General features: G+C 32.8%; 2 protein-coding genes across 3 annotated transcripts; both read right to left on the minus strand.

The window, feature by feature from the left end:
• Nucleotides 1-10,939: 10,939 nt before the first annotated feature.
• Nucleotides 10,940-13,338, minus strand: LOC133196442 (uncharacterized). Its single transcript, XM_061332336.1, has 4 exons — nt 13,236-13,338; nt 12,696-12,784; nt 12,389-12,508; nt 10,940-11,492 (listed from the first exon to the last, which is right to left on the minus strand). Exons 1-4 carry the CDS (start codon nt 13,252-13,254, stop codon nt 11,355-11,357), a joined length of 366 nt encoding a protein of 121 aa, XP_061188320.1. The 5' UTR covers nt 13,255-13,338; the 3' UTR covers nt 10,940-11,354.
• A 6,866-nt stretch (nt 13,339-20,204) lies between these two features.
• LOC133196443 (uncharacterized) lies at nt 20,205-26,403 on the minus strand. Of its 2 annotated transcripts, none has more exons than XM_061332338.1 (4): nt 26,312-26,403; nt 23,301-23,380; nt 21,427-21,552; nt 20,205-21,136 (listed from the first exon to the last, which is right to left on the minus strand). In XM_061332338.1, exons 1-4 carry the CDS (start codon nt 26,325-26,327, stop codon nt 20,996-20,998), a joined length of 363 nt encoding a protein of 120 aa, XP_061188322.1. In that variant the 5' UTR covers nt 26,328-26,403; the 3' UTR covers nt 20,205-20,995. The 2 variants fall into 2 exon arrangements, with proteins under 2 accessions (XP_061188322.1, XP_061188321.1); XM_061332337.1 differs by having other exon boundaries at nt 23,292-23,380.
• Between the last annotated feature and the right edge of the window lie 1,030 nt (nt 26,404-27,433).

Below are 27,433 nucleotides of genomic sequence, written 5' to 3' on the forward strand. Positions count from 1 at the left end.
TGCTTCTTTTTTGTTTTCTAACTGAAAATACACATTTTGGTCCCTGTAATATCGGGAGTTCTCCTTGCCATTTAGAACCTTGAGATCACAAAATGTCAGAAAAGTGTTCAATCGATCTTCTCTCTTCTTTCTTCCCCATTTCATTGTCTCCTATTTTGAGGAAAATCGCCATCTGTTTGCGGCACACATTTGTAAAATAAACTTGTTCTCTCCATGTTTCGAATTTATTGGAGTTACATAGTATAACTCTCAATGCTCGCGCTTAAGACTTTCAGTTGAGATTGCAAACGATTTCCCAAAAGTAGTTGAAGACATGTGGACTATTAATTTTTCCTGTTTTTATTGTGTGTGTGAGAGAGAATATTAAATAGCCGATCAGAGGCCTTAAAAGTCCTATCAATAGGATCAAAAACACACTGAAATAAGGCAGAGTAGATTAGGTACTTGTTCCTGCGTTAAAATCGCTGCAGCTATTGCAGAAAAGACAAAAAAAAATATTCAGCCATTTGATTAATAGAGGGATCGGTGGCCATATCGAATTTAATAGGTCAGAATGAATGAATATGATAGAAGACACCCGAACTATTTTGTTTTGAGCAACTTCATGGCTGGAATGGGGAGTCAAATTTGGTACTAATTGAATCAGCCCTCCCTACATAAAATATATTTAAAATATGCTCAATACATGCTTGAAGTTGAAAATATAAACGAGTGGACGACAGAAAAAAGAGCGATCGGTACTTGTATTCCCTCAAGACTACGGTCTTTGATTCAGGTGAGCTAAACGTGATCTGCACCTCTTTTTCGTTATTTCTGCAGTTTTTTTATATATAAAATCAGGGGTTCACTATTTATAAATCCACTGTTGTGTATAAAATAAGACATCGAACAAGTAAAATCTTATTTCAGTTTTATAATTTCGAAGATTCCGTGAATTGTTGAACCCATTTCGGATATTAACTTTTTCGTTTCATGATCTTTTCATGTTGACAGGCGGATTTTCAACATGTGACAGTTCAAATGAACAGGTTAATTATATCAATCTGCACATTTTTGTGATTTTTTGAAATGTATTTCATATGTATTTTCTATCTAATAGATTAAAAGTTGTTGAAACACATACCTAGGTTTGAAGGCGGTATTTAAGCATTGAATTCTCATTTCTTGAAAGAGGCAGTCTCTTAACTGTAATGGTGTGTGCAAACAAATTGAGTAACGCGCCCTAGCGCGTTATGAAAATTTGTTTGCACACACCGTTGCAGTTATGAGACTGCATCTTTCAAAAAATGATAACAGTGCTTATATTTACATTTTTTTATCCCCTGCATTATCTGCAATTTTTATTTTTAATTTCCCGCCTAATCCTACATGTAAGTTGCAATTAACAGAAGAGCCATTGGAACATCTGAAACTTGAAACGAAAATAGTGACAAAGGTGGCAGATAACAATTATCATTTTTTAATTAGTTTTTTTTATTTAAATCTAAAATGATAAACTTTATTTTTTTATCAAATTAATACAAATGCATCGTTTAAAGCTCATAAATTTTTCACTTCGTAGAAAGAGGAGCAGCGTAGGTATAACGTCATGTGGTGGTGATCCGGTCAGCGGAAGTCATGTTTTCACTTTAATAGATTGAAAGTGCAATTACTGAAAAAGGAATTGCTGAAATATCCCGCATTTGGATTGATGTCCTGTGTTTGGTAAGAAATATTAACATTGGATGTCATATCAATTTCTCTAGGTATCGGCCGAGTAGCATCTACGTTTTCTGGACAAGGAACATGCATTTCATTCAGGACACGTGGGTACTGAGGTCGAGGCTTAAAGATGTCTTCTGATTTGAAAACAAGGATTTGTTGTATGAACGGAGAGAACTCTAATTTGTATGAGTGCTCATGAACATAATATGGCGAGCTTCAAATCCATTGTCGTTAAGGTAAGTTAAGGATGTCGCTCAATTCTGGACTCCAGCTGCAGTGCAAATTTCGCTTAGAAAATTTGCAAAGATGCGTTTTGCAAGAGACTTGGTAGAAAACCATTTGTTGGCATCCAGGAGGGCATCTTTGAAGTACTGGTTAAACAGGTGAGTGGCATTTTTGTCTGTTTTGTCGATGAGAAGTTGTAATAGCTCTACTGGGCAACAGTTTGGATCCTTTGTTGTGTACATTCTTTAATCAGTGTTATGACCATCATCAGACGAAATGCCTTTGTAGAGTTTCGTGCTGTAATGTTACATATTTTCCAGTGTCATCATGATGAAATTGGAAGCTGTTTATCTGAAGCTGATGATGGAATTCCATTCTCCTGGTAACGGAAGTGAATTGCAAGGAAGTACCATACTGCATTATGAAGAAGGACTGGGGATGACTTTGCTCCTTGGAGGTACGTATAGATTTTATCTTAGTCTGCCTCATCTATGACAGGCCGTCACGGTAGCACAGTCGGTAGAGCGCTCGCTCCGTGATCGGAAGGCCGCGAGTTCGAATCTCGGCCGCGACTGACCTAAGTCGATAAAAAAAAATAGGTAGCAACTGTTCCTTCGCCAGGCGCTCGGCACTTTGAAGTGAAAGTTGCGGGTTCTTCGGGTGAAACCTTAAAAACCGAGGCCCCGTGTCACGGCAGGCGTTGGCACGATAAAGATCCCTCACTGTTCAATGGCCCTGAGTGCCGAGTAAAGGTCTAAATTTGAAGCCCTTCACCGGTATATGGTGACGTCTCTAAAAATGCATGAGTGAAAAATTCTCGAATGGGACGTAAAGCAATATACAATCAATCAATCATCTATGGCAGCTTTATGTTATGTGGGCTTAGATAGTCCCATCCATGTTCTCTCTTTGAATAACCCATCCAAAATACCATTAGCAGTTTTAAATTCTTTGTCATGCACGATATCAATCTCTCTCTTTAAATCTGCAAGATGGCGATTGATGGCAGCCCTTATGTTTATCAAGCTGTTTTTATGATAAAATGGCTGGTCATTTTGAACCTCACCAGCCTTGTATTTCTTATATCATAAATATAACGTTGGTCACGTTTTAGTTGCTTGATAAAGAATGCAACAAAACCAGGTTTCATTTCCTCTTATATGTATGTCCTTATCAACTACTGAGTATTTGTACTTATTGGTGTAGGTCTGTGTACCTTGAAAAATTTTCAGTCCCAATGAAATGTTTCTTTGAGTGTGTGGGGCCTGTCTGGCTTCAAACAACTTTTCCCTATCTTCAGTTGTTGTTTCTTTTAAAACCTTTTTAGGTAAATCCTGAACATAAACACAAGTAAGAATTAAACAAAATGATATTTCTTGTCTACTTTTAGTTTGATAAATATTATGATGTATTCAGTTCATGATACTTTTTCATCTTGGAGAGTGTGAGCTCTCTCAACATCAGTGGTCAGTGATTTATCAACTTGACAAAAACATGTACATGTGCTAGAGGAAGATGTTCAATCTATGAGGAATTTCTTGCAAAAATCATGGAAACAAGAAACAGATAAGATTCTTCTTGAAAACGTTCAACAGGACATAGGAAATGCAGAAGACAGATAAAAAAGGAAAACAAGAATTAAATGATTAAACAAATAGCTACAAGAAAATTCAAAATGTGAAAGAATAGTTTTCTCGGACAATATTGCAAAGGGAAAAGCAAGTATCGCATAGATAGAGGTGCTGAAGAAGCAGTGTACAAGCTAATTCTGGAACAATTAATTGCCCACGACAGAAAGAAAGGCATACCATCCTTAGAGTGCCGATTTCAGAAAAAGGAGCTTAGATATGCTGCAAATGAATTATTAAAGTCTGAAGGGAAGAAGCTTATAAAATCTTATGAAACTGTTCCTTTATAGGCCCTGCCTTGCAACACACGAAGTATACGCAAATGAATTGTTAAAGTCTGAAGGGAAGAAGCTTATAAAATCTTATGAAACTGTTCGTTCATAGGCCCTGCCTTGCAACACACGAAGTATACAAAGTAAGCAACACAGAGGAAAAGGACTTTACTCTCACCGGTAACCCCAGAAAAAGTTTGGTGAAGTACACATAAATGTTCATTAAAACCGTGTCTTCATCAAGAACTACACTAGCTACACTTTCTCAAAAGAAAATAATGACATACCCGGTATTGAAATGCTTTACATTAAGAAGGTGCGTAGATGACAAAGCTTATCTTAGATGTGGCACATCGGAAGGGTTTTCAAGACAGTTGAATATTCCTATTGCTTTAGTTGAAAACAAAGCAGAAATACCTGCATTTGATATTCCTCATATAACATGACCGGTCAAAAGGGGATGCTTACTCCCCCCAGGCACCAGATCCCCCCCCTCTGGAATTTCCGGGGGTCTGTGTTTTATGCTCTGTTCACGGATTTGTATTGTTAGTGTTACCTCAATGAAACAGAGTTTCCAACAGTTCCAATAAATTTGTCCATGTACTATTTTCGGAAACTGTGAGATTTTCCTAAAGACACATAAAAATTGTGCCCCCCCCCCCCAAAAAAAAAATGAACTTCAAAAGCAGAGTTTTATTCAAACATTTTGACGAGTATCATGTTAGTTTTATAACGGTGAATAAGATTAAGCAGTTATTATTGAAACGCAAAGAACATTTTTTACACGACAAGATTTTTTTACCAGGCACAATTATCTTGAAACATAGACAATGAGGTTATTGTCCTCAAGAAATACGCGCTCAATACTCTTCTAAAGGTTGAATGCTTCTTTTCGAGTCATCTACTATCTACCAGTTAATTAAACTTTTTGATCAATAGATGTACATGTAGTGTTACACCATGTTAAAGTTACATTTAGCAAATTAAATTCTTTGGAGTTTTAAATATCAAATGCTGTTTATAAATTAATGAGAATATGAGACAGAGTAAGTAACGATTTCCAACGGGATTTGGTATAAAACATTTTGGAACAGGGATGGGGTAATTGAAATCAAATACTTTATTTTTCAAGTTACATATTAAAAAATGGTGTTTTATCATGATGCATACCAGTACTGTGTTTAAGTATTTTCTTCTCTACAGAAAGATAAACAAATTATTAATTTGAATTCTGTTCTCATAAGTGCAAAATAAGAATAAAATATCTCATTCAACATCTTTCTATTAGAAGAGTCAACCGTAAATTATCAGTGTAAAAACATTTGTAAATCTAGTTTTGTGTATTCTATACCTAACTGCTCACCAGTTTGCTTATACTTCTAACAGTAATTTCTCTGTTTTCTCCATATCATTATGAGTATCCATTGTGGTTTCGTTTGTTGTGATATCTAGTAATCTTTGGTTTACCTCCATTTTCTTGGAGAACAGCTGTGTTAATATCAAATTAAAGGGTTTTGGTTTCCTCAAGAAATCTCTTTGTGTGTGTATCAAGTGAAATTAAATTATTTTATTAAACTGATGACTAATTTCCAGAACAATTTACAAACACTTACTCTTCGTAGAACAAGCGACAGGGGATGCTTACTCCTCCTAGCCACCTAATCCAACCTCTGGAATTTACGGGGTCCATATTTTATGCCTTTTCCACAGATTTGTTAAGATCTATCACTGTTCATTATTTTCACCTTTTTCATTCTATCAAATCATAGAAATGCTTCTAATATATGACATCATAATTAATGCTTAGAAAAACTATGACAATTGGTTGAAGCATACCGTACCAACAAAGAGAGAAAAAAATCTCTACAGATTTCTAAATTGCTTTGAAATTTAATCGTTATACTTGTTACAGGAACATCACTGCTGGGAAAGGGGTGGGTTGGAGAGTTACAGATACTAGAAGCTATCTTGTTGATCTACGAAGATTTGATATCTCTGTAGACTGGTGAGGGTGTTTTACTGGAGAGAAGATCTAGACATGCAGTAGTTGGAATGGTGGTAAGCTGCGAGATTTGTTATTTGTATCAGTCTTTTTCTTTGAATATTCATCACTCTCGCTGTCGAAGTCATATCTTGCATTTGGTGCATGTTTGAAAATATGAAAATTATTCTAGATTTATCATAAACAGTAAACAGTGATCTGCAATCTTCTAACTTTTTAACCTGCGATATTGATGAATAATTTGTCAATAATTTTTTTTAAAGAGAAATCCTAGCTGTAACAATGTTATTTAAAAATCTTGACATGAGAATAGTAAATTTATACTCAAAGCTCAGACAATATTTACTTTCTTTTCTTGATTGGCAATCCTCCTCGTCAGTTTCAAGAGATGATGTAAATTCAGCTGATTTTATCTTAAGCAGTGCCGTCTCATAACATTCTATAGTCATAAATCAATTAGAAAATGACTTACCACATTTTAGAAAGGAAAACAAAAAAAAAAACATCATTAAGACGCATGCTTACATTTCAGACACCTAGTGAAAATGCCTTTGAAGAACTTTACAAAATTCTTTTATCAGGATGGAGCGCATCAAATCTGGTTATTTTTTTTTTTTACCAGATAAATGCTTTCATAAGTGATATCGTCACTAGAAAAAAAAACAGGTCTCCCCTTCTTTACCAGCATTAACGAGTGCAATAATACGATCAGGGTCAAAAATTATATTGCAGTGCATCTCAGCTCAAATTCCTCGACCTGTGTACAAAATTTCAAGCTTTCATGTCAAAAGGATCTAAGGTATGGTTTGGTCGTGTTTTCTTAATTTGACCTTGAATGAAAAAAATCGGTCAAGGTCAAATATTTTGATGCAGTGCATTTAGTCTTAATGTTGTCTTTCCTTGTTCCAAGTTTGAAATCCTAATATCAAAAAGTTCTTAAGTTATGACCTGGACTATATTTTCCTGTAAAAGATTGACCTTGACTTTATTAATAGCTCAAGGTGAAATAAAATGTTGGCATTCACCATTCCTCTACACATCTTCTCTATGTTCCAAGTTTGAAGTCTCTGATACTAATGATACTGGGACAACTGAGGAACAATGCCAATCATCCAAAAAATGTTCGCTCTCACTACAACGTTTGTGATATTACGCCAACAGTTAGCCCAACACTGGCCCCCATAATACACCGCCAACTATCAATATTCAGTTAGGCCACCGTTGTCCGAATGAAGCTAAAATATTACATAAATATTACACACACACACACACACATATATATATATATATATATATATATATATATATATATATATATATATATATATATATATATATATATAAACACCTAGCGATAGTAGGCTTCATTGGTGTTTAATTCACCAAGAACTGATTAGCGTTTTAATAGGCATTATTAGTTTTACGGACCCCTTTGTAGAACAGTGCAGGTTAGGTTATGGTTACATTCGGTACAATACTCTAGGGAAGAATAGATACGGGATGGGCTGAACATCATTCTTTTTTAAGCTAATAGAGCTTTTAACACTTTTCAAATGGTTTGAAATAATGATATACAATGCCTGCGTGTATTAAATTTTTACTTGATATGCAATGGCTACAGATATTTGAATGTTTATCACTTTTATTCTAAAGTTAAAATTTACAGAAGCAAGTTGTATACTTTTCTTTTATGTTATTTGTAATTAAGGACCCTCTATACACTAGATGAAAATATTTTTGGACATTGAGAAAATTATAGTGTGTTATTTGTAATTAAGGACCCTCTATACACTAGATGAAAATATTTTTGGACATTGAGAAAATTATAGTGTGTAAAGGTGCAAGTATTGAGCTTATTTATCACATTTTCAACATAGGGTGCCTTGCATTTACCCCCAGGAAAAATGTTCAAAGACAATGAAGTACTGGTGAACATAAATCACTTTTGTTTACTTAAGTGGGCAAAATACCTGCAAATGAAGTGTTCTATCTATTCATCTTGGCCTATTAAAGTGTTATGAATGCTTGATTTGATCACAAATTAAGTAATAAACTGTGCATTTCAATTTATTTTATTCTTAATCAAAGGGCAGATCACTCTATCTGCATAAAAATACCACAAAATCAGAACTCTCTAGTGTGCAGTATATAGAGGGCTCTTAAATTAAGATAAAACTTTTATATACATGATAATCCTCTTAACTGAAAAAGTTTGCACGTACGAAGTCTTGAGTTTACAACACCAAACGTGCTTATTTGAGGATAGTCACTTCATATTTTTTTGTCGTGAACAAAGAGATTGTGTGAGAAATTAAGGAGAATCTGAATGTGGGAAATCGTTAAATTAATAAGAATAAAGAAAATCAATACCGTAAAATGAATATTTTATGTATTCATTTTTATGAATATGGTATTGTTTTATTATTATTTTTCAGAAAACCCGGGCGGGCAAGTAAAATGTAGTAATGTACATGCACTGTATAGCAGTAGATTGCGTTTAATAGTCTGCTTATATGAAAAAGGCAACAAATGAAATGTTTTTCAGAATCGCAGAGTTAATGCTCCTTGTCAATCAGAAGAAAGGAAAACATGATATAAAGATAACACTCATTTTGAGAATGATGAAACATCAGCCAAATCATGCTTAAAAATATGTCTATTTCTGTAGTTCATAACATCTTCATTGATCCTTCGCTGTCGGTCAATATATAAATACTGCTGCATGAAATATGGAGATAACGAACAGTATTCAAGCTTAAGAGTCCATTCAAACAATATAAATCAGGAGCAGAGCAAACACGGACCTCTAAAACATCAGAGGTGGGATCAGGTACCATGGAGGAGTGGGCATCCCCTGTCGACCGGTCACATCTGCCGTGTGTTCCTTGTCATGATCGGGAAAAACTGAAAAATTAGACAATTCAGTGTGTAAATAATAGCTTAACGATTAGTATGAAAAACGTCAGTCAGCATTCGACTTAATGATAGTCTGATAAGATTGTATTTATTTGCTGACAAGGTTATTGTATCGACTATAGAACTTCCAAAATGATGATTTTAAACGAAACAGTTGATATTCTTATTTCATCAACTTGTTTGTCAATAGCTTTCCTCGTTTTAGAAATTGTATCGACAATAGAACTTCCAAAATGATAACTTTAAACAAAACTGTTGATATTCTTATTTCATCAATTTGATTGTCAATAGCTTTCCTCGATTTAGAAATTGTTTGTACGTAGAGCATCCTCTTGCTTATCGAATCAACTGAGGGACATAAACCCCATATGCAGTTGATGAGGGTATGTCACTACATAAGTAAGGGAAGTTGACGATTGAAAATTTTTTACGTTTATCATAAAAGCTTGGCTGTTAGGTTACCATTGACGTCTTTTTCTAGTAAAATGTCAAATATGAAACAGATGTGTCAGACTCTGTGTTATCTTTTATTTCAAGCTCACTGGGATATATCGAGTCGATATATGAATGGAAGTAACTATTGTTAATCGATAATACGCCATCGATATTTCTAAATGTCGAGTTGAAGGCCACAGTAAGTATCTTCTTCTCATGTATTTAAGCCTTGAATTCTTAATCTTCGGTTCTATAACAGCACCTGGCCGTGTCGACATATTGAATGCAGCGCGTTATATATTTACATTCTCTAATTTCTCTCTTCATAATTGTTAATTTCGTTATTTTTTTTTTATGATTTAGCGCCTTTCAGAAAAGGTGTGCCTAATAGACTTAAGAGCCGTTCTGACATGGAAAGTGAGCCGTTGTGACGTGGAAAGTTATATAACACAAATGAATTTTGCGAGGGAAAAAATGACAATTTTAAACGTACAATTTTTATGATAATAAGTAGTGTAGTTGTTTTTAATTAAATTGAGGCAAATATACATTTTGGTGTTTTAGAGTATATAAAATGCATATAGTTGCTACTGTGCATTCTACCGCGCAGTGACAAGGTTTTGTATGTGTTACAGGGTATTGAATGTCGCAGATTTCCAATGGATTTTATAAAGAAAATTACACTGAATGTAAATATAAGATTTTGAATAAATTCTGCTTCATATGAATACAAAAATAGGTCTTGATGTGATTGATTTTGTTTAAATTTTGTGACTTCAAATTTTCTAAAAGTTCGTTGGAATTTTTAAGTATCCACATCTGATTCACACCACTTCTTGAATATATTGTTGTGCAGCACTCCTGAAGTTTCTCCTTCACTGGTTAATATTTTAGGGAGGAATAAAGAAAGAGGCTTGGTAGAACATTTACTGGAACCTGCTATGTATCTTTGTTTGTAAGGATTTTTATGAAGTTTAGAAATCCAATATAAGTATGATAATTCAAATTCATTTGATTTTTAGGAATATTAAAAATACACATGTATTTTATTTAAAACTGACATATGATTTTGAAGAATTTCCTCCTTAGAAAGGGAGCCTTGGGTATAAGTTGGATATGTAGGGATTTTACTTTTAAGCAGGGGTTATCGTAATAAACATGTAATGCACAGCAACTGTAAATGTATGGTTTCTGATAGTTTCAGTTTGAGAATCCTACATGTATATGGGGCAGTTCTTTGCTGTGGATACAATAATAATACATGTATGTTGGTGGAAACATTTCCCTATCATAAATTAAAACGTTTTGTGTTAATTGTAAGTCAAGAAACACAAGGAAAAAATTTAAAAGGGAGTATATTCACTCTATTTTACAGCTCTTCTTTTGGTTTGATTCAGGGTTTGAATTGTCCCAACAGCAGAAGAATTTACTTACTATATTTCTTTATTTGAGGACTGTTTAGTCAACATGCGGTTTGAATATGGCTGCTTCTATACGAGCCAAGAGCCTAGTTTAAAAAAAAAGATAAGTATTGTTACATGTATACACTTTATCAAAAACTCCTAAAATATCAAATTCAAATTAATTTTGACAAAATCGTTGAACTCTTTTAAAACATTTTAATGACATCCAAGTACCATATAAATTATTATTATATTTTGATATTAAATAAATTCTAAACAAAATGAGAGAATAAATAAGTCATGAATAATAATCAAAACAAGCATAATATATTTGTAACTTTTCAAAAACATGTATACAATGGAAAGAAGATTTTATTATTGAGAATGTCAGTTTTATCATTTTTTAAAGCAAATATGTACAGTATAAAATCAAAAGATCTTTAATTATGCTACATTTCTACTATACCCAGCAGTTGATTTAGTTTAAGAAAGTACATGTATAAGGTTTTGGTACCTTTAACTGCAAAAACTTCATGCCGATCAAAACATTTCATAGGATCTCAAACATAATAAATCTTCAAAATAATTAGAGCAGTTAAGTAAAGTACATACATATGTTGAAAAAAGATATGTACATGTATATATAAAAAAAAATCTACATACATAAATCAATGATAGTTATCCAATGTCTATCGACGATTGCAGTTCACAATCTTTAACTATAAAACTTGCTTATTTACAATCAGTAGAAAATATACCAACACGCCGTTTAGTATCTACTTAGGCTCCCAAATACGGCCATAGTCCAGATAACGGTAATCACGAAAGACAATATGGCGACAGAAGCCACCAGCATGGCCGTAAATCTGTAGTATCTCCTCATGGGATAAAAAGCCTCATCTTTGGACTGAAAAAAAATGTTGTAAATTCATTATTTCTATTAAGTTTTAGTAAAGGACATTTAATTATAACACTGTTTCACCACCTACCCACAGGTCAGAAGTTATCGTATTCAAATAAATTTTAAAATTTATGTAGATATTTATGTCAATTTTCATACAAAGTGAATTATTTATAGAAAGAAAACGAAAGAGGGAACATATATTTACAGACCACAATACACCAAAAAATTTCATTTTATGTCCAATTTCAAAAGATAAACAACTAAAAAGGTTACCATACGAACCAAATTTAGTTAATTTTATCCATATTAAACATACTCAGAGATAAAGTGGTCATTTAACCATATCAATGAGCAAATCCGGTGACTTTTTCAAGTCTTATTTCAATGGACACAGCTTTCTACTCCCGTACAAAAATGTTGTAATTAAGAGTAATTAATATATTGACATCGGTTTCAGAGTTAAAATCACCCATGAAGACTACTTTGCATTAAGAAATACTTCAACAGCCAATTTGATAAACAAATGTTCATTTATGTGCGTGTAAAATGGAGGTAGGATTCGAGTTAGAGTTCGCGGTACTCCTTCATTTTAACTGACATTATACAAACAAAACTTCAAAAGTAAAACAATAAGTATAATTAACTGATAAACATTCTGAATATTTTGAAATCAAATTATTTTAACATTGCAATAAAATGTAAAGAAAGGTATTGTAAGAATATGTGTCGTCCATTCCACGCAGGTACCCGTGACAAGAAAGTAGTCAGGTGAAACGAATGCGAAGGATATATACCCCAGTGCTAATATCGGAAAACTAATATGGCGTATAACTATTTACAAATCGTGTTCAGCTTTGAGAGTAATACATGTATATTGGTGACATTTTAATGTTTCTTACCATATATGCATAGCATATCGAGAATATGCCGAAAGGACAAGCTACAACTGTTCCAAATGCAGCCAGTACCCACATAAAAATGTCAAGGTTGGTTGTCTGCGGTTGATTCTGTGTTGGTGACTGTAACATTAAGTTGTCAAGAAATTAGTAAAGGTTGCTTCACTATATTGGTCCAATTCCAGGGGAAATTTTTATTTTAATTATTTTATTTTACAGCATAGAGGTACATGCGTAAAATAAAGGGTAAACATCAATGTTTCATATTCATACATTTAAGTAGAAGATATTTACTTCCTTCCAACTTTACCTGGATTACATTTCCACATGCATCCACATTAACCAGTGTATATGGTGCGGTGACACCTTGGTTAAGATTCATGGGCTGATAAGCCACCCCTGAAAACCGAAAGTACTTGGTTGTTAGACACCGCTGAGGTCAACAGAGTCTAGGTATGAAAATATATCGCAACAGACGAGAACTGTTCAATAACAAAAGTTTAAAGCTCCCTAGAATGTTTATGTTCATATTCTGAATACGTTCTTATCAGGAATATATACTAAAGACGACCAGGAAGTAGGCGTTTACATATATATTTCAAAGAAATACTCATTAAAAAAAAATATTATTCAAGTTTTCAAAAAACAGGAAACTTAGTTTAAATTAAACGCAATTGATTTACATTAAAGCTAGGTAAATTAATATACATGTATATTGTCAATATTTTGGTCAGTGATACACACATTTGTATATGTACGTATCACTTTCCATCACATATGCGGCTACATATTCGTCAAAAAACGAAAATCCTAAAATCATTTCTAAATGTAAAAAAAGAATTTCACCAACCTGCCTGAGGAGAAGTCATTTCCTTGTTTGTCCAAGTTTTAGTATTTTTAGCTGAGTACACGCATGCGCCAAATGCACTTTTAATCAATAATTTTGTACCTGGACTACGGTGACATGGGATACTACACATTTAGGTTTCGATATGCAAACCATATCATGATGTTCAAGGTAACGTATTGGGCTTCGTTAAGATGGAAACGGATATATTGCTTAATTAAAAAATATGATAAGAACAGTATTGCATTATACACAGATAATATATGAAAAAAATTACAGTTAATAAAAAGTATTCATAGGACTCGATCAATGTAGTAAATCTTAAAAATAATACGGTGACAAAAGAAATAAGGAAAAATCAAAGTGAAAATTCATTATTTTGATCAATTTTCATTATTATTTTGGAAATTGTAATGAGGGAATTTTTTCCTCTTTGATTTTAATATAAACAAAGTATTTCCTTCCTCATATCAATAGACTCATTGGAGTACTCGGTATGTGCATAATACTGAAGTACTTCTTGAATTTAATTTGGTGTCCACAGTATCCTTATACTTACCAGAGAGGTTGGATACCATATTGAGAAAAAAACAAACAATGTTTATAATTTTTTAATGCAGTTTCATACATAGAATAATTTATGCTTCCCTTCTCATGACGCAGTTAAGGGATCCTTACCTATGCATTTAAAAGAATTTATCATATAAAACCAGAGTTGTCATTCTTCGTATTTCATTTTAACGTCGAGAATTATTCATCTTCCTTGGGCTTTTTATCTTTAGAAAAAAGAATGCCCTTCATAGTTTTACACGTTACTATTACCGTCATTGACAATAAGTGATTAAATATTCATTTAATCTTGGAGATGATAAAGATATTGATACCCCCCCCCCCCCCCCGAAAAAAAATGGATGAATTGATTGGTATATATTTTTGAATTATTTTGATTGTAAATGATCCATATATCAAATCTCTAAAATACTAAAAAGAGATTGTAAACTTCTTTTGATGCTCATATTTCTTCCTTTCTGTCATCAACCTTATAAATACAAATAATATGTAATCACTTTATCAGACATTATGGGGAAAAATGAATGAAAATATGAAACATAATGCGGCTTAAGGATGGATTCTTCTCATATTTCTTATAATGGCAGAATTTTGATTTTCTGAATACTCAATATTCAGACTGTTTACACTATTTTAACATCCAAAAACTTTGGTGTCATCGGCCTTGATTTTCAGTCAAGGTCATTTGAAAGTCAGTCCTAAAAATAGTACTTTTACACAGAGAAGTTTTGAAATTTATGCATATGAATAAATTTTGCTGACTGAAAAAATATCTTTCACCATAAAATTAAAGTTGTTACTTATTTTTGATGACCAATTCATATGAAATGAGCTGGTGAAAAGATAACGTGAAATCCTTTATATTCAATAAATACATTTAATCCGAATTTCCTCGATATTTTTTTCAAAATTCTCAGTTTTCATGAATTCACATGAAATTTCATCTCAATTTTTACAATTGACCATATAATGTCAAATATTTAGATTTTTGTCTGATGAATATTCAAAGGTTCAAGATTAATTTACAAGGTAAAAAAGATATAGTAATCAGGCAAATTATCAAAAAAAATTAGCCCGAATTTGCTCTATACTTTCTGAAATCTTCAATTTACAGAGTGTTTTTAATGTCTATAAGAAAGATTTTTAATCCCCAAAAATATATCAATTTGGTGTAATTGTGACATAAATACATTCATTTCTACCAGTTATACATTCTATTTTTATGGTATTTTACACTAATGATACTCAAAATATTCATTTCGAATTTCCTCTGTCATTTTATTCTTATGAATGTTATGTTTGACAATTTTATAAAATACATCAATTTTCTAGTGGCAATTACAGAATAATTATCACATACATTCTTCACATGCACAGGACTAATTCAAAGCAACTTAACCTTCAGTATAACCAGGAATAAATAAAAAAAAATTAGGTCAAACTTCAAGGTCAAGGTCATGGGATTAAAAATCATAGTACATCTGGAAATGCTTGTCACAGGTAATGCACTTGTCAAATATGAATGCCCTATCTTTGCTCCTTCAAAAGTTAGCAAACTGATGAAATGTTTGAAAATTAGGTCAAACTGGAAGGTCACGGTCAAGGTCATGGGGTCAACTATCATAGCATATTCAGAAACATTTTGACACAGGTAATGCACTTGTCAAATATGAACACCCTATCATATGTCATTCCAAACAAAGAAATCACCAAATATAATTTTTTTTGAAATTTAGGTCAAACGTGAAGGTCAAGGTAAAGGGGTCAAAAATTATAGCATGCTCGGAAACACTTTGTCACTACTAATGCACATGCATGTCAAATATGAAAGCCCTAACTATTCTAAATCAAAAGTTATAAGCAAAGATAAAAATTTTGAAAAGTAGGTCAAACTTCAAGGTAATGGTCATGGGGTCAAAAATCATAGTACATTTGGAAAGGTATTCTTACAGGTAATGTTCATATTTAATATGAAAGCCCTATCTTTTCTCATTTAAATTTAATGACCAAATTAAAGAAATGTTAATTTTTTGAAAAGTAAGTCAAACTTCAAGGTCAACGTCACGGGGTCAAAAGTCATAGTATAATTTTGAAAGGTCTTGTCACAGGTAATGAACAGGCATAATATGAAAGTCCTATCTTTTCTCATTCAAAAGCTATGACCAATTTAAGGTAATGTTAATTTTTTTGAAAAGTAGGTCAAACTTCAAGGCCACGGGGTCAAAATTCACAGTATATTTGGAAAGGTCTTGTTACAGGTAATGTACATGTGAAATACAAAAGCCTAATCTCTTCTCACTCAAAAGTTATGGCCAAGGTTAAAGTTTTTGTGACAGACAGACTGACAGACGAATGAGATTTAATGTCCCCTCTCTTTCGCGAAAGCGAGGGACAATAAATACCTACACACATTTATAAGTATATAGTTTGTTCAGCACCAATAAATATAACTCCTCAATGTGATCATATATTGCGTAAAATTTGCTGGAGTTTTAAGATAACAAAAAAGCCATCTATGACAATCAATGCCCTTTGGCATCTTTGCCTGAAAATGACATCCTTGAACTTTGTAACAATAATATGCATGCAGCTATCAAACTTAATTTCACATTTAGATTCAAAATACTTATTCAAGGATGAAATTTCTTTTTGAGAATTTGTAGCACAAACATTTATTGATCAGTGTCAATAACATGTATTGAAATTGAATTAAAAATTACCTCTTGAGGGTTTCTACTGCAAGTACTTGTATATGTAGTTCATTTGTAAAAATCTAAATTTTAACCCGGCCACTACCAGCAATTTTGTTTGGCATGCTCTTGCTTAAAATCACCCTTTAACTACATGATCTAAAGCAGGCACATTTTTATGCATTCCAGAACTGTATTTTAAGATTTTCACTGTATTTGAAAATGTAAAGCAACTGAATACATAGAGCTAGGTATATATCATCATCGTTGTTGTAATGCCAGTACATGTAAATCTTCACATTGTAATCTAATGAAAGATAATGCTTGAAAAATTCACTCTGGGAGTAAGATTTCAAATCTGAATCAAAGATTTTGTAAAGTAATCACATTCTACAAAGCTTGCACTGTATCGGGTACTTGGGAATCAAAAAATTAAACATTATATAATTATAAATAAAACTATTTTTGACTGAAAGTTTCTGAAAAAAATCAAGAATGGAATCATGCAACAAGCAGAGTGACTTTGATAACATGCATTGACTTCCACATTTTACAAAAACATTTCTTTGATCAGATAAATATGTAATTCCTGCTTCTGACATGATATATTCTGAGAAAATATCTTTTCCACAGACAGCCATCATTCATTTGATGTGAGAATTTCTTGCTGAACATGTGTCCACCTGGTGAAAGTCCAAATTTTTTGTTGACCTATAATTTAAAAAAAAGTAAAATATTTTACATAGCAGCACGGATGCATCATTACTTGATAGTTAGATAAAGTAGTGTCCATATTTCTTATACATGTACCTCAATAGTCCATCTGCCAGCACTCCATGCTCAATCATCCTGCATTCTGACCTCCAGTCTTTTTTTTCTAGTCTAGGGTAAAGTAGGGTTGTTTTACTCCTAAGAATTAGACATGAACATCCCTTAAACTATTTTTTTTAAATTAATGGAAATTGATTATAAGATTAAACAACTTATCTCATCTGTATTTCATTTATTGATTTAAATGAATGAAGATATTTTAATAGATTCTACCACATGTATAATGTCTTATATTATAGCGTATTGGATATAAATAAATAGACATTTTTTATCCTAAAAGTACAGAAGAGTAAAAAAAAAAAACAAACCAATAATATAAATAGTTTTGAACATTAATGTTTCATTTTGCTCTATTTATTAGACAATTTTGTGTTTCAATATTATTGATATTTCCACATACAATATCAAGTTATTTTTCCGTTTGATTTGTACCGAAGCGGAACACCTTACTTTTCTAATAACTTGATGATTGTTGTGTCTTGAAGTAGACTAGTAGGCTAGTTAGAAATATAAAATTTGTTGTAATCATATACAAAAAATGCTATTTTTGTGAATTATTATTCATAACCCTGACGAACACACGAAATATATCCTCTTCAAATGTTGACAAGTCGCGGGAATAAGCAGACGAAATATTGATAATTTCCGTGCGAATTCCCATAAATCAATACAAACCAGCATGTAATTGAATTCAATTTCAAAATTATAAAAATCTTAGACATATATAACTAACTTACATGCTCACTGCACATGACATGACATCAGACGAGGCAACGTGGATCTGCAATCTTGCACAGCACATATGTTTGTGACCTTCAAGTTCAAGCTTCCCTTTTGGTTGATCGGAATGCCCCGGGCATAAATAACTATGATTTAATTTGTCATAACTGTACCTGGGCTTCTGCAATGCTTCGATAATGTTCACAGTTTGTAGATTTTACAAAACAACCCTCTCGGGGTTTTCTACGGAAAATGATCTGGACATGTTGACATTCGCTACCGAACTGCGAATATTATGGCGATTGTCGCAAATCAAAGAAAATAATACGAAAAATTTATTAATTTCATAAGAAACAGATTCAACATTACTTAAACTGACAAATTAACTAATAGTTTTTCCTTCAGTATAATTAAATATGAATTTTGCATTTTACGACTTGCATAATTTATGGAGACCCATTGACGACGTAAAATGCTGACAAGAATCCATCCTTAACTTATTTTTTTTTATTTATATAAACATATTCCTATACATGTACTTTTACATGTATCTAATATTTTTATTTTCATGATTTGAAGGAAAGGTTTGTATCCTCTGTCCTTAAGAACGAATAAATTCAATTAAAGAATTCCTACTAATTTCCAATTTAATTGTGCACAGAAATTGAAATATACGTATGCTTCATCAAAAATATATGAGAGTTGTTCATTGGTCGTTCATTATCCAAAGTGACAATGATTTGGAAAACTGCGAACGCTAACTCTTGATCCACAATTACAATTTACACATATAAAATTGATATGTTGGCATGGGCTATTTAGGATTTTAATGCAAAATAGACTACATAAGTAACTGATAAATAACGCTGAAATTAGTGACATTTGATTATCTGCTCTTAAATACGGCTCTTGTTGATTAGGGACTAAAACGTAACCAGATTTTGAATATTCGTGGATATTGATAAGTATCCACTTATCTTTCAGTATGTTTAATTTATTTAAAATCAACTAATCTGATTCATTTATTTAACTTTTAATATTGGTCTTTTGGTCGGTTAACATATGCACCTCTCCCGTAAAACAACATAAGCTTTAATTTGTATAAAAATTGTAACACATGTATTAAGTAATTTTTCTTTTACGAGGGTAGATGCTGTAAAATATTTTTGCTTTTCATTGATGTCTAGTAAATAAGAAATTTTCATATAGTAATCGAATCGTATTCGAAGAATCGGGGGCATATAATTTTGCTTTGTCTGTTCGTCCGCAAAAATATTAACCTTGCCAATAACTTTTGATTGGTTGGACCTGGGACTTTCATATTTCACATGTGTGTTCCCTGTGAAATACCTGTCTTTGGGTACCAACTTACTTGACCTCTTGACCTTGGAAGTTTACCTACTTTTGCAAACTTTTATCATACTTTAATTTTAATTCAAAACTTTAAACGGTTGGCGCTAGGGCTTTTATACTTCAAATGATAAATCCTTGTGATAAGATCTTCCCTTGGATACAAATATTCTTGTGGAGTTTGACTAACCTTTGAAAAACTTTGACCTTGGCAGTAACCTTTAAATGGTTGGTGCGAGGGCTTTGTATTTCACTTTGTTTTTCTTGTGACGAGAACTTTCTTTGGGTATAAACATTTATGACATTTTGAATTTGACCTTGGAGTTTTGCCCTCCTGTTTGAAGCCTTTAGTGGTGCTAGAGCTGTGTTTCTGAATTGTTGCTTGATGACTTTCTTATTTCGCAGGTGTGGTTTTTGTGATAGAACCGTTTCTTAAATAGCAATATTTTTGACCTCATGACTTTGACCTTGCAGTTTAATACTCTTTTTTTTTGAGAAAAAAAACTTTGACTTTGAACATAATTTCTGAAGTGTTGCTGCAATGGCTTTCATACTTTACAGGTGTATTCCTTTTGATAATATCTTTGTTTGGGGTACCAATATTTTATCTCTTGACCTTGGAGTTTTACTTGCATATGAGAAACTTTAACCCTCCCCCTTCAAACACATAAAAATCCAACTTAAACACACGTCCCACTGGGCCTTTCTATCACTGTTTGACGAAAGGTCATATAATGCACATGAAAAAAAAATAATGTTAAAAGCTCACATATTAGCATCATTTAATTATATCAAATATTGCCTTTTATGAATTGTACATAATATTTCTTCTCTTCAAATAAGCTTTATAGGTAAACTTAGTACATTTTCTTGTGTGTACATTTAACATATACGAAAAATTAATATCAATATTATGGAAAAACATTAGAACTGATATTTTCATAAGCATCAAATTTTATCAGAAAATGTTGTTAACCTTCAACAGAGCCAGTTTTACAGAAACTATGCAAATGTGTTGAATTATTAGAAATTCACATGAGTACAACAATTTTGATGCTGTTTCCAACGACACAGAAAATGTTTTGGGCATGAGCCCTGTTCTGTGGCGAATACTAGGTTCTGTCATACCTAAAACAAAGAACTGTTACATGTGTTTAATTTCTGAACAATGTATAAATGGTTTTACATATACAAGCATGGGCTTGTGTTCTTTATTAAGGGTGTCTGGTTAGACAAGTCATTTATTAGTAACTGTCTAATATTAACGGATACTTACAGAAAATGACTCCCTTATGAGTTATTATTGTATACAATACATTTAAATTTTTTTATTTTTTATTTTTCTATGATTCAAATCCAAAATTTTCCATTATAATGATTTTAATCCTGGGCTTCGCTTTCCATGACCTTTGAAAACGGCAATTATATTATTTAATTAGTTCAATCAAAATTGAACTACTAGAATTGTGACTTATAATTTTCATCACAAAAAAGTTGGTTTAATATATTATACTTCACAAATGCTGATCATGATCACAAAATATGCATATATTAACTACAATCGGTAGAGATTGCCATAATAAAACAATACCACAAAAAGACCTAGCTCAGTTTACTATACAACCCAGCCATGACCGATGTCACTGTAAGGGTAATTACAAAACACAATATGGCGAAGGACGCCCCAAGGATGGCCGTAAGTCTGTAGTATCTTCTCATGGGATAAAAAGCCTCACTTTGGGACTGAAAAGAAAATACATTTTAATTTTTTTATGATGTTTTAACCAATTTAAATCCGCTCAATTTTTAACAATCTATACAAAGGAAACTGCACGATCAAAACAAAGATGATAAATGTTGAATTGAATTTGTATTATTTAAACGGTATCTTTTAATACAATGCAATCTAAAGCTTCAAACTTAAATTCTATCCATAACATAATCTGAGTTATGAAATTAGTCAAGAGAAGCACTCTTTTTGAAGAATATTTCAGAAAAAATTATATTGAAGGCATTATTTAATGTTTTCTTACCATAAATGCATAGGCTAACGAGAATATGCCTACAGGACATGCTACAATGCTTCCTATTATAGCCAGTACCCACATAAAAAAGTCAACGTTGATGGTCTTTTGCCGAAACGGATTCTGTGTTAGAGGCTGTAACGTCAAATTTTTAAATATTCCTATTTCGGTACTAATAAAGGTTGTCTTCTGATGTTTATCTCATATTAGTGGTACTTTTATTAAATCGTAAAGATTGTCGAGTGCCAGTGAAATACAATGTAAAATTCAACATCTTCTCCTACATACATTTGAGTAAATTACGTATGTATACATGTAAGTGGAAAATTTTAGCTACAGTAGTTGGCCATAATTTAGTTTCCAGTTTTAGTTAAATGTTGAACTTGCCTGTTGTAATGTAAAACTTAAATAGCATGCAAACAACAACACGCACTTACCTTAAATTACTAGTATTTTGTTATGTATCCTTTTGCTTTGATTACGGCTCTGATTCTCTTTGGAATACTTTGATATAGGCTTTTTATATAATGTAAAGGAAGTGATGCCCAGATTTCAGTCACTACTCTTTCAAGATCTGACTTGTTGTTAATTTCATTTATGCGGCGTTTGATGCGAATTTTCAAAACTCTCCATGCACTTTCTATTATGTTCTTATCTGGGCTTTGTGCAGGCCAAGGTAAAATGGGAATATTATTGTCTGCTTTCCATGCATAACATTGTCTGGATACGTGGCAAGGAGTATTATCTTCTTGAAATATCCAAGGCACAGGCACTTGGGGTATGGACCCCCCCCCCCCTTCCATTTTTTTTTCTTTTTTAAATCTGGGGTCGAGTCGCCTTTTTCCTATTTTTATATTCTAATATGCACTATATATGTTATGAATAATGTAACTCTTTTGTCTCAGCTGGTGCACATCAACAAAATTTACCCTAGATGCAGGTGATTTACTCGAAATATTTACAAATCGGGGGCACATAAAAATCAAAAGGAAATATGAAAAGGAAGAAGAATGTGTAACAAATTTATTGACGTATGCAAATTCTATGTTTTCTTATGCTTTAGATAAATAATCAGATGAAGTTTAATCGAGGTGAGGCAGTCGACGAGAAAAGAGTTGCAAGCCTTCTCTCTTTTTATGTATCAGTCGAAAACAATATATTTCAAAACAGCTTATAGAGACAAAAGAGTTACGTTATTGATAACATGTAGTGCATATTAGAATATAAAAATAGGAAAAAGGCGACTCGACCCCAGATTTAAAAAAAGAAAAAAATGGAAAGGGGGGTCTATACCCCAAGTGCTTGTGATCCAATGATGGTTTCCAAAGTTTTTTGTTACGACTGACAACAAATATCTATCCAAAGTTTCAATATAAATATTGGAATTCATGTTTCCATTAATAAGTGTAATTGTTGGCTTTTCTCATCTCCGGTGTCAAATCTTTTCCACGGCGACCCATTTCATGAGCAGACGAGTATCAACAAACAAAACCGAAATAGAATTAGGAAAATAAATTTAAAACCAAAATCGATATTGGTGCTTATATCCGGATACAGAAAGGTAAGTTTTTTAACGTATTGGGAAACTATGAGACAAAATATTGCCAAACCGATTCAAGGAAACATCGGCGGTCATTTTGGGAACTAAATTATGGCTAACTACTGTAGAAGTAAATTTAGAAATCTGTCTTCAAAAATCGGTTATTTTGAGCTAGAAGTAATATTAGCGATTTCTGAATACCAAGGTAGATAACTTTTACCTCCAACGCGGAATAAATTGCTAGAGATATTCAATTTCAATTGCTAATAATGCCAAAATTGAAATCACGCTAAAAATTTTGCCTATACGGGTATTTACTTTCTTCTTACTTTACCTGGATAACGTTTCCACGTTCATCCACATTAACCAGTGTATATGGTGCAGTGATGCCTTGGTCGGGATTTATGTGCAGATAAACCACCCCTGAAAGTATTTAGTTTAAACTCTATATTTTAAGACACAGTTTAGGTCAAACTGTGTGTAGATTTGAAAATATCACAAAGCAAACAATCAATTCGACAATAATTAGAATGGTTATTAGCAAAGGTACCTGAAGTGAAGCTTCAAGGTCAAGGATTTGAGGTTAAAATTTATAATGTATTCCAAAAGGTCTTGTCACAAGTAATGCATGCGAAATATATATATATATATATATATATATATATATATATATATATATATATATATATATATATATATATAAGGCTCTGTTGTTTCAGATGCACAAGTTACGGCGAAAGTTAACATTTTTGAAAGGTAGATCTAGGTCAAGGCCATTAAATGAAAAATAATGACTTTCGAATTCTGAAAGGTATTATAACAGGTGATATACGTATAAACTATGAAAGCCATACCTTGCCTACATCAAAAGTTATTATCAATTTATTTTTTAAGAAGAAGTTTAAACTTGAAGGTCAACGCATGAGGTAAAACACTTGTGTACATTAGGAGAGATTTTGTCAAAGGTAATACTTATGTGAAATATGAATACCCTGTCATCTCATTAAACCTTTTGACCAATGTTAATATTTTAGGTAAATAGGTTAAACTTCATGGAGAAGGTCAAGGGGTAAAAATTATAGTACTTTTGAAATGGCCTTGTCACAGTGCACACAGCGCCTAATCTTTTATTTGAAACTTATTACCAATGTTTAATTTCTTCTAAATGTAGGTTTAACTTCAAGGTATGAGGTAAAAAATCTGACAAATTCTGAAAAAAATTGTCAAAGGTAAAGCATGTCACAAAAATTTACATCAATTGAATTTTGTCTCCTTTATTTCTTATGAGAAGCACGGTTTTGTAAAATAAAAACGCGAACACCACCATTTTATACACAAAGAAACCGAAGGGTACCGTAATTCAGTAGCACTGAAATTAATTCACATAAACAAATCATAATAAAGATTTGTGTAGATAAAATAAAATGTAAAATAATGACTTTCCCCCATTGTTTTACTACTGTATAAAGCACTAGTCAAATTTCAGCACTTGTTTTCGATAATAAGAACGGCATTCGCATGGTGAATGGCCCTTCCTGAAACAACTAGTACGTGTGCATCTCTTGACGCTACTTCTCCTACCGGACACACGGTGGACTGTGTTTGAAGCGCGTCCACGGCCTTGGTAAACTCTTTAATGCACTTTGCGCAGTGACGATAGATTCTAGATCCTTTGGAGTTTGCTTAGCTGTTTCCAAGGAGCTTGCTTCTTGAGCCAGACGGGCTATCTTCGTCGTATCTTCACAAGTTTGTGGGTTCTTCTGCACAACATGAATTCTGATGTTTGATGGCAGGCCTCTGACGAAAGCCGTCATCTTCTGCCTTTCTGACTTTTGAAGTCTGGTACAAACCCTCTCAATGTCTTTGGTGACTTCCAAAGTTTCCGACTTTGACATGGTCGGGCTCCATAGAGTTTGTTCCAAAAGCCATATAGGTGTTTTACTGTTAAAGTGCTCAGCTAGTTGATCATATTATTTGTTTGCAGACGCAAACTCTAGAGTCTTCAGCCAGTTGATATCGGAATCTGGCTAGCAATTTCAGCACATCAAAAATTATTGCTTTCGCATCTGTTGCAATACCGGAAATCTTGTTCCAGCTTTTAAACAGAGAGATCCAAATGTTAATGTCATTTTCTTGTTCCGGATAGTTTCTTGGGTTTAAAAGCTGTGTCGGTGTTTTCCCCGTTTGTCTTTTCCAGTAATTAGTTCCTGAATTGCCGCGTTTAGATTACCCCCATTTCAAATCTGTTACTGTCTTTTTCTATTGCACCTGTTTCTGGTTCCTGGGTCACCTGTCTGGTATTAGTGTCTCTTTCTTTTGTCTTTGCATTTGGTTCTTGGGCTTGCTGTCTGGTAACGGGTATTTTTCGTTCATACAGGTACATACTGCCTTGAACGTAAATCTTACAATACTGTCATTGAAATGTGGGACAGAAGAGGGAGAGATGTCAAATTTTAGAAATACAACACAGATGCTGAAACACCAAAGTAAAATATACATACACATAGTTCATTTGGAAAGGTCTTGTCACAGGTAATGCACATGTGAAATTGAAAGCCCAATTTTTTCTCATTGAAAAGTCATGACCGAAGAATTAAGGTTTTGTGAAAGACTGAATAACAGACAGACAGCTAGACAGACAGACAAACGATTCAGATTAATGTCCTCTCGCTTTCGCAAAAACTGGGGACAAAAATTCCAGTGGGATATCTTCCTGACAGAATGTTAGCGAAACTATGTCTCGAAGCGGGGGATCCCCTAGCCTGTTTGTTTACAAATTTTTGTTACCATGTGAATTTTCATTATTTGTGGATATGGCCAATTCCTTAACCTTAAAAACTGGTTGCACAGAACGACATAAAGATGAAGTTGACGGGAAATTACATACTTTTGAGAACTATAGGTTCATTATATATTTAGGAATTGTCATGATGGTGTATCAAGAGATATGAAGAATGTCTGATCTTCACACTTCAGGTGCCCTTGCTTATTATGTACATAATTATTTGATTTACACGAGTAAAATTCGTTCTCATAAGGCATGTTGACATATCACTACTGGAAAAAAGGTTTTACAAACGTATATTTCTAAAAATAAATAAATAAATAAATAAATAAATAAATAAACAAATAAAACTTTTGTAAAATACTTTCGTGACTTCAAAAAGGGGGAGTTTCGTTCCAATTGGACGCAATGCATTTACCTTTACATTAAACTAAGTGGCTTTATATATACAATGTGTATATTCTAAAAAAAAACATAAGTGGAGCGTTAAACGTTCAACTATAAATGTGGTTAGATCAATATCCTGAAATTGTACATATTCCTTAGCTCAAAAAAGTAATGTTACCAACCTGTTTGAGTAGTCATTTCCTTGTTTTCTGAACTCTCTAGTATATTCAGCTGATTATACACATACGAGCCAGATGCACTCTTAATGAATAGCTCTGTACCTGTAATATGGTGACATGGCGGCACTGCACTGTTAAGTTACGTCATGCGAATGCAAACCGTTTTTGGTTAGGATAAAAAGATATTATATTCAAATTTAAAGATATCATTAGCATATCATTGCATTACGCATAAATATATATTAGATCGATCAAATTATTAAAATAATACATGGTTTATTTTATTAAAATAATATAAAATAAGATAAAATATCCATTCTTTAAGTAATAAAGGTGACGAAAGAAACTAGAGGTACTGCGAGCTCACAGCCACTCGCTGCAATTTGAGGAAACTCCACTTTTTGCGATGGGAAACCCGAAAAAATATAAAATAATTGGCACACAATGGCACTTTGTATTTTTTTTCTTTAGATTTTATACAGTGGTATAGGAAGGGTTGCAGATAAAAGAGATGGGTACCGCAATATTATAGAGAAACAGAGGCCTTGTTTTGCTATGGGAACCCCAAATATATGTCCGATCGAAACATAAAATGGGAGTGCCCAATGACACTTTGAAAGTTTTATTAATTTTTTAGTGGTATAGAAGGAGTTGAGGATGAGATGTGTACCCAAATAATATAGAAAAAATACCAGTGTCCATGTTTTGCTATGAGACACCCCAAATATCTTTAAAATAGAAGTTTCACACTATGTAATAAATATTCTGTGAAAGTCTAATTAAATTGCGGATTAGAGATTGGTACCCCCAGGTGTTACGGACGTACAGAGTTCGGACGGAAGGACGGACACTCCCAGCTCTATATATACATCCGCTTTTCAAGCGGGGGTGCAAAAAGGAATACCGAGAGAGAGAGAGAGAGAGAGAGAGAGAGAGAGAACTTAGTCAGATATTAAAATAATAAGGAATAGGGTTTTATATTTAATCGAAGTATGTTCTTCTTCCATCAAATCTAGACTCAAAAAATAAGTTACAAACCTATTGTTTTTAATTCAGGTATTCACTTAGTATCCTTATATATACACATGTACCGGACAGATTAGCCGCTATATTGATATATAAATA

Source organism: Saccostrea echinata, unplaced genomic scaffold (genome assembly GCF_033153115.1).
Source record: "Saccostrea echinata isolate AGI-Se365-2 ecotype Australia unplaced genomic scaffold, CSIRO_AGI_Sech_v1 ptg000030l, whole genome shotgun sequence".
Classification (NCBI taxonomy): domain Eukaryota; kingdom Metazoa; phylum Mollusca; class Bivalvia; order Ostreida; family Ostreidae; genus Saccostrea; species Saccostrea echinata.

Bases quoted from the DNA above. Each gene is read 5' to 3' on its own strand.
- LOC133196442 (XM_061332336.1), bottom strand. The intron at 12,509-12,695 runs GTAAAGTTGGAA...TTAATGTTACAG, and splicing joins CATGTGGAAATGTAATCCAG to TCACCAACACAGAATCAACC. The intron at 11,493-12,388 runs GTAAGAAACATT...ATTTTTTTTCAG, and splicing joins CGATATGCTATGCATATATG to TCCAAAGATGAGGCTTTTTA.
- LOC133196443 (XM_061332337.1), bottom strand. The intron at 21,553-23,291 runs GTAAAGTAAGAA...TTGACGTTACAG, and splicing joins AACGTGGAAACGTTATCCAG to CCTCTAACACAGAATCCGTT. The intron at 21,137-21,426 runs GTAAGAAAACAT...TTTTCTTTTCAG, and splicing joins CGTTAGCCTATGCATTTATG to TCCCAAAGTGAGGCTTTTTA.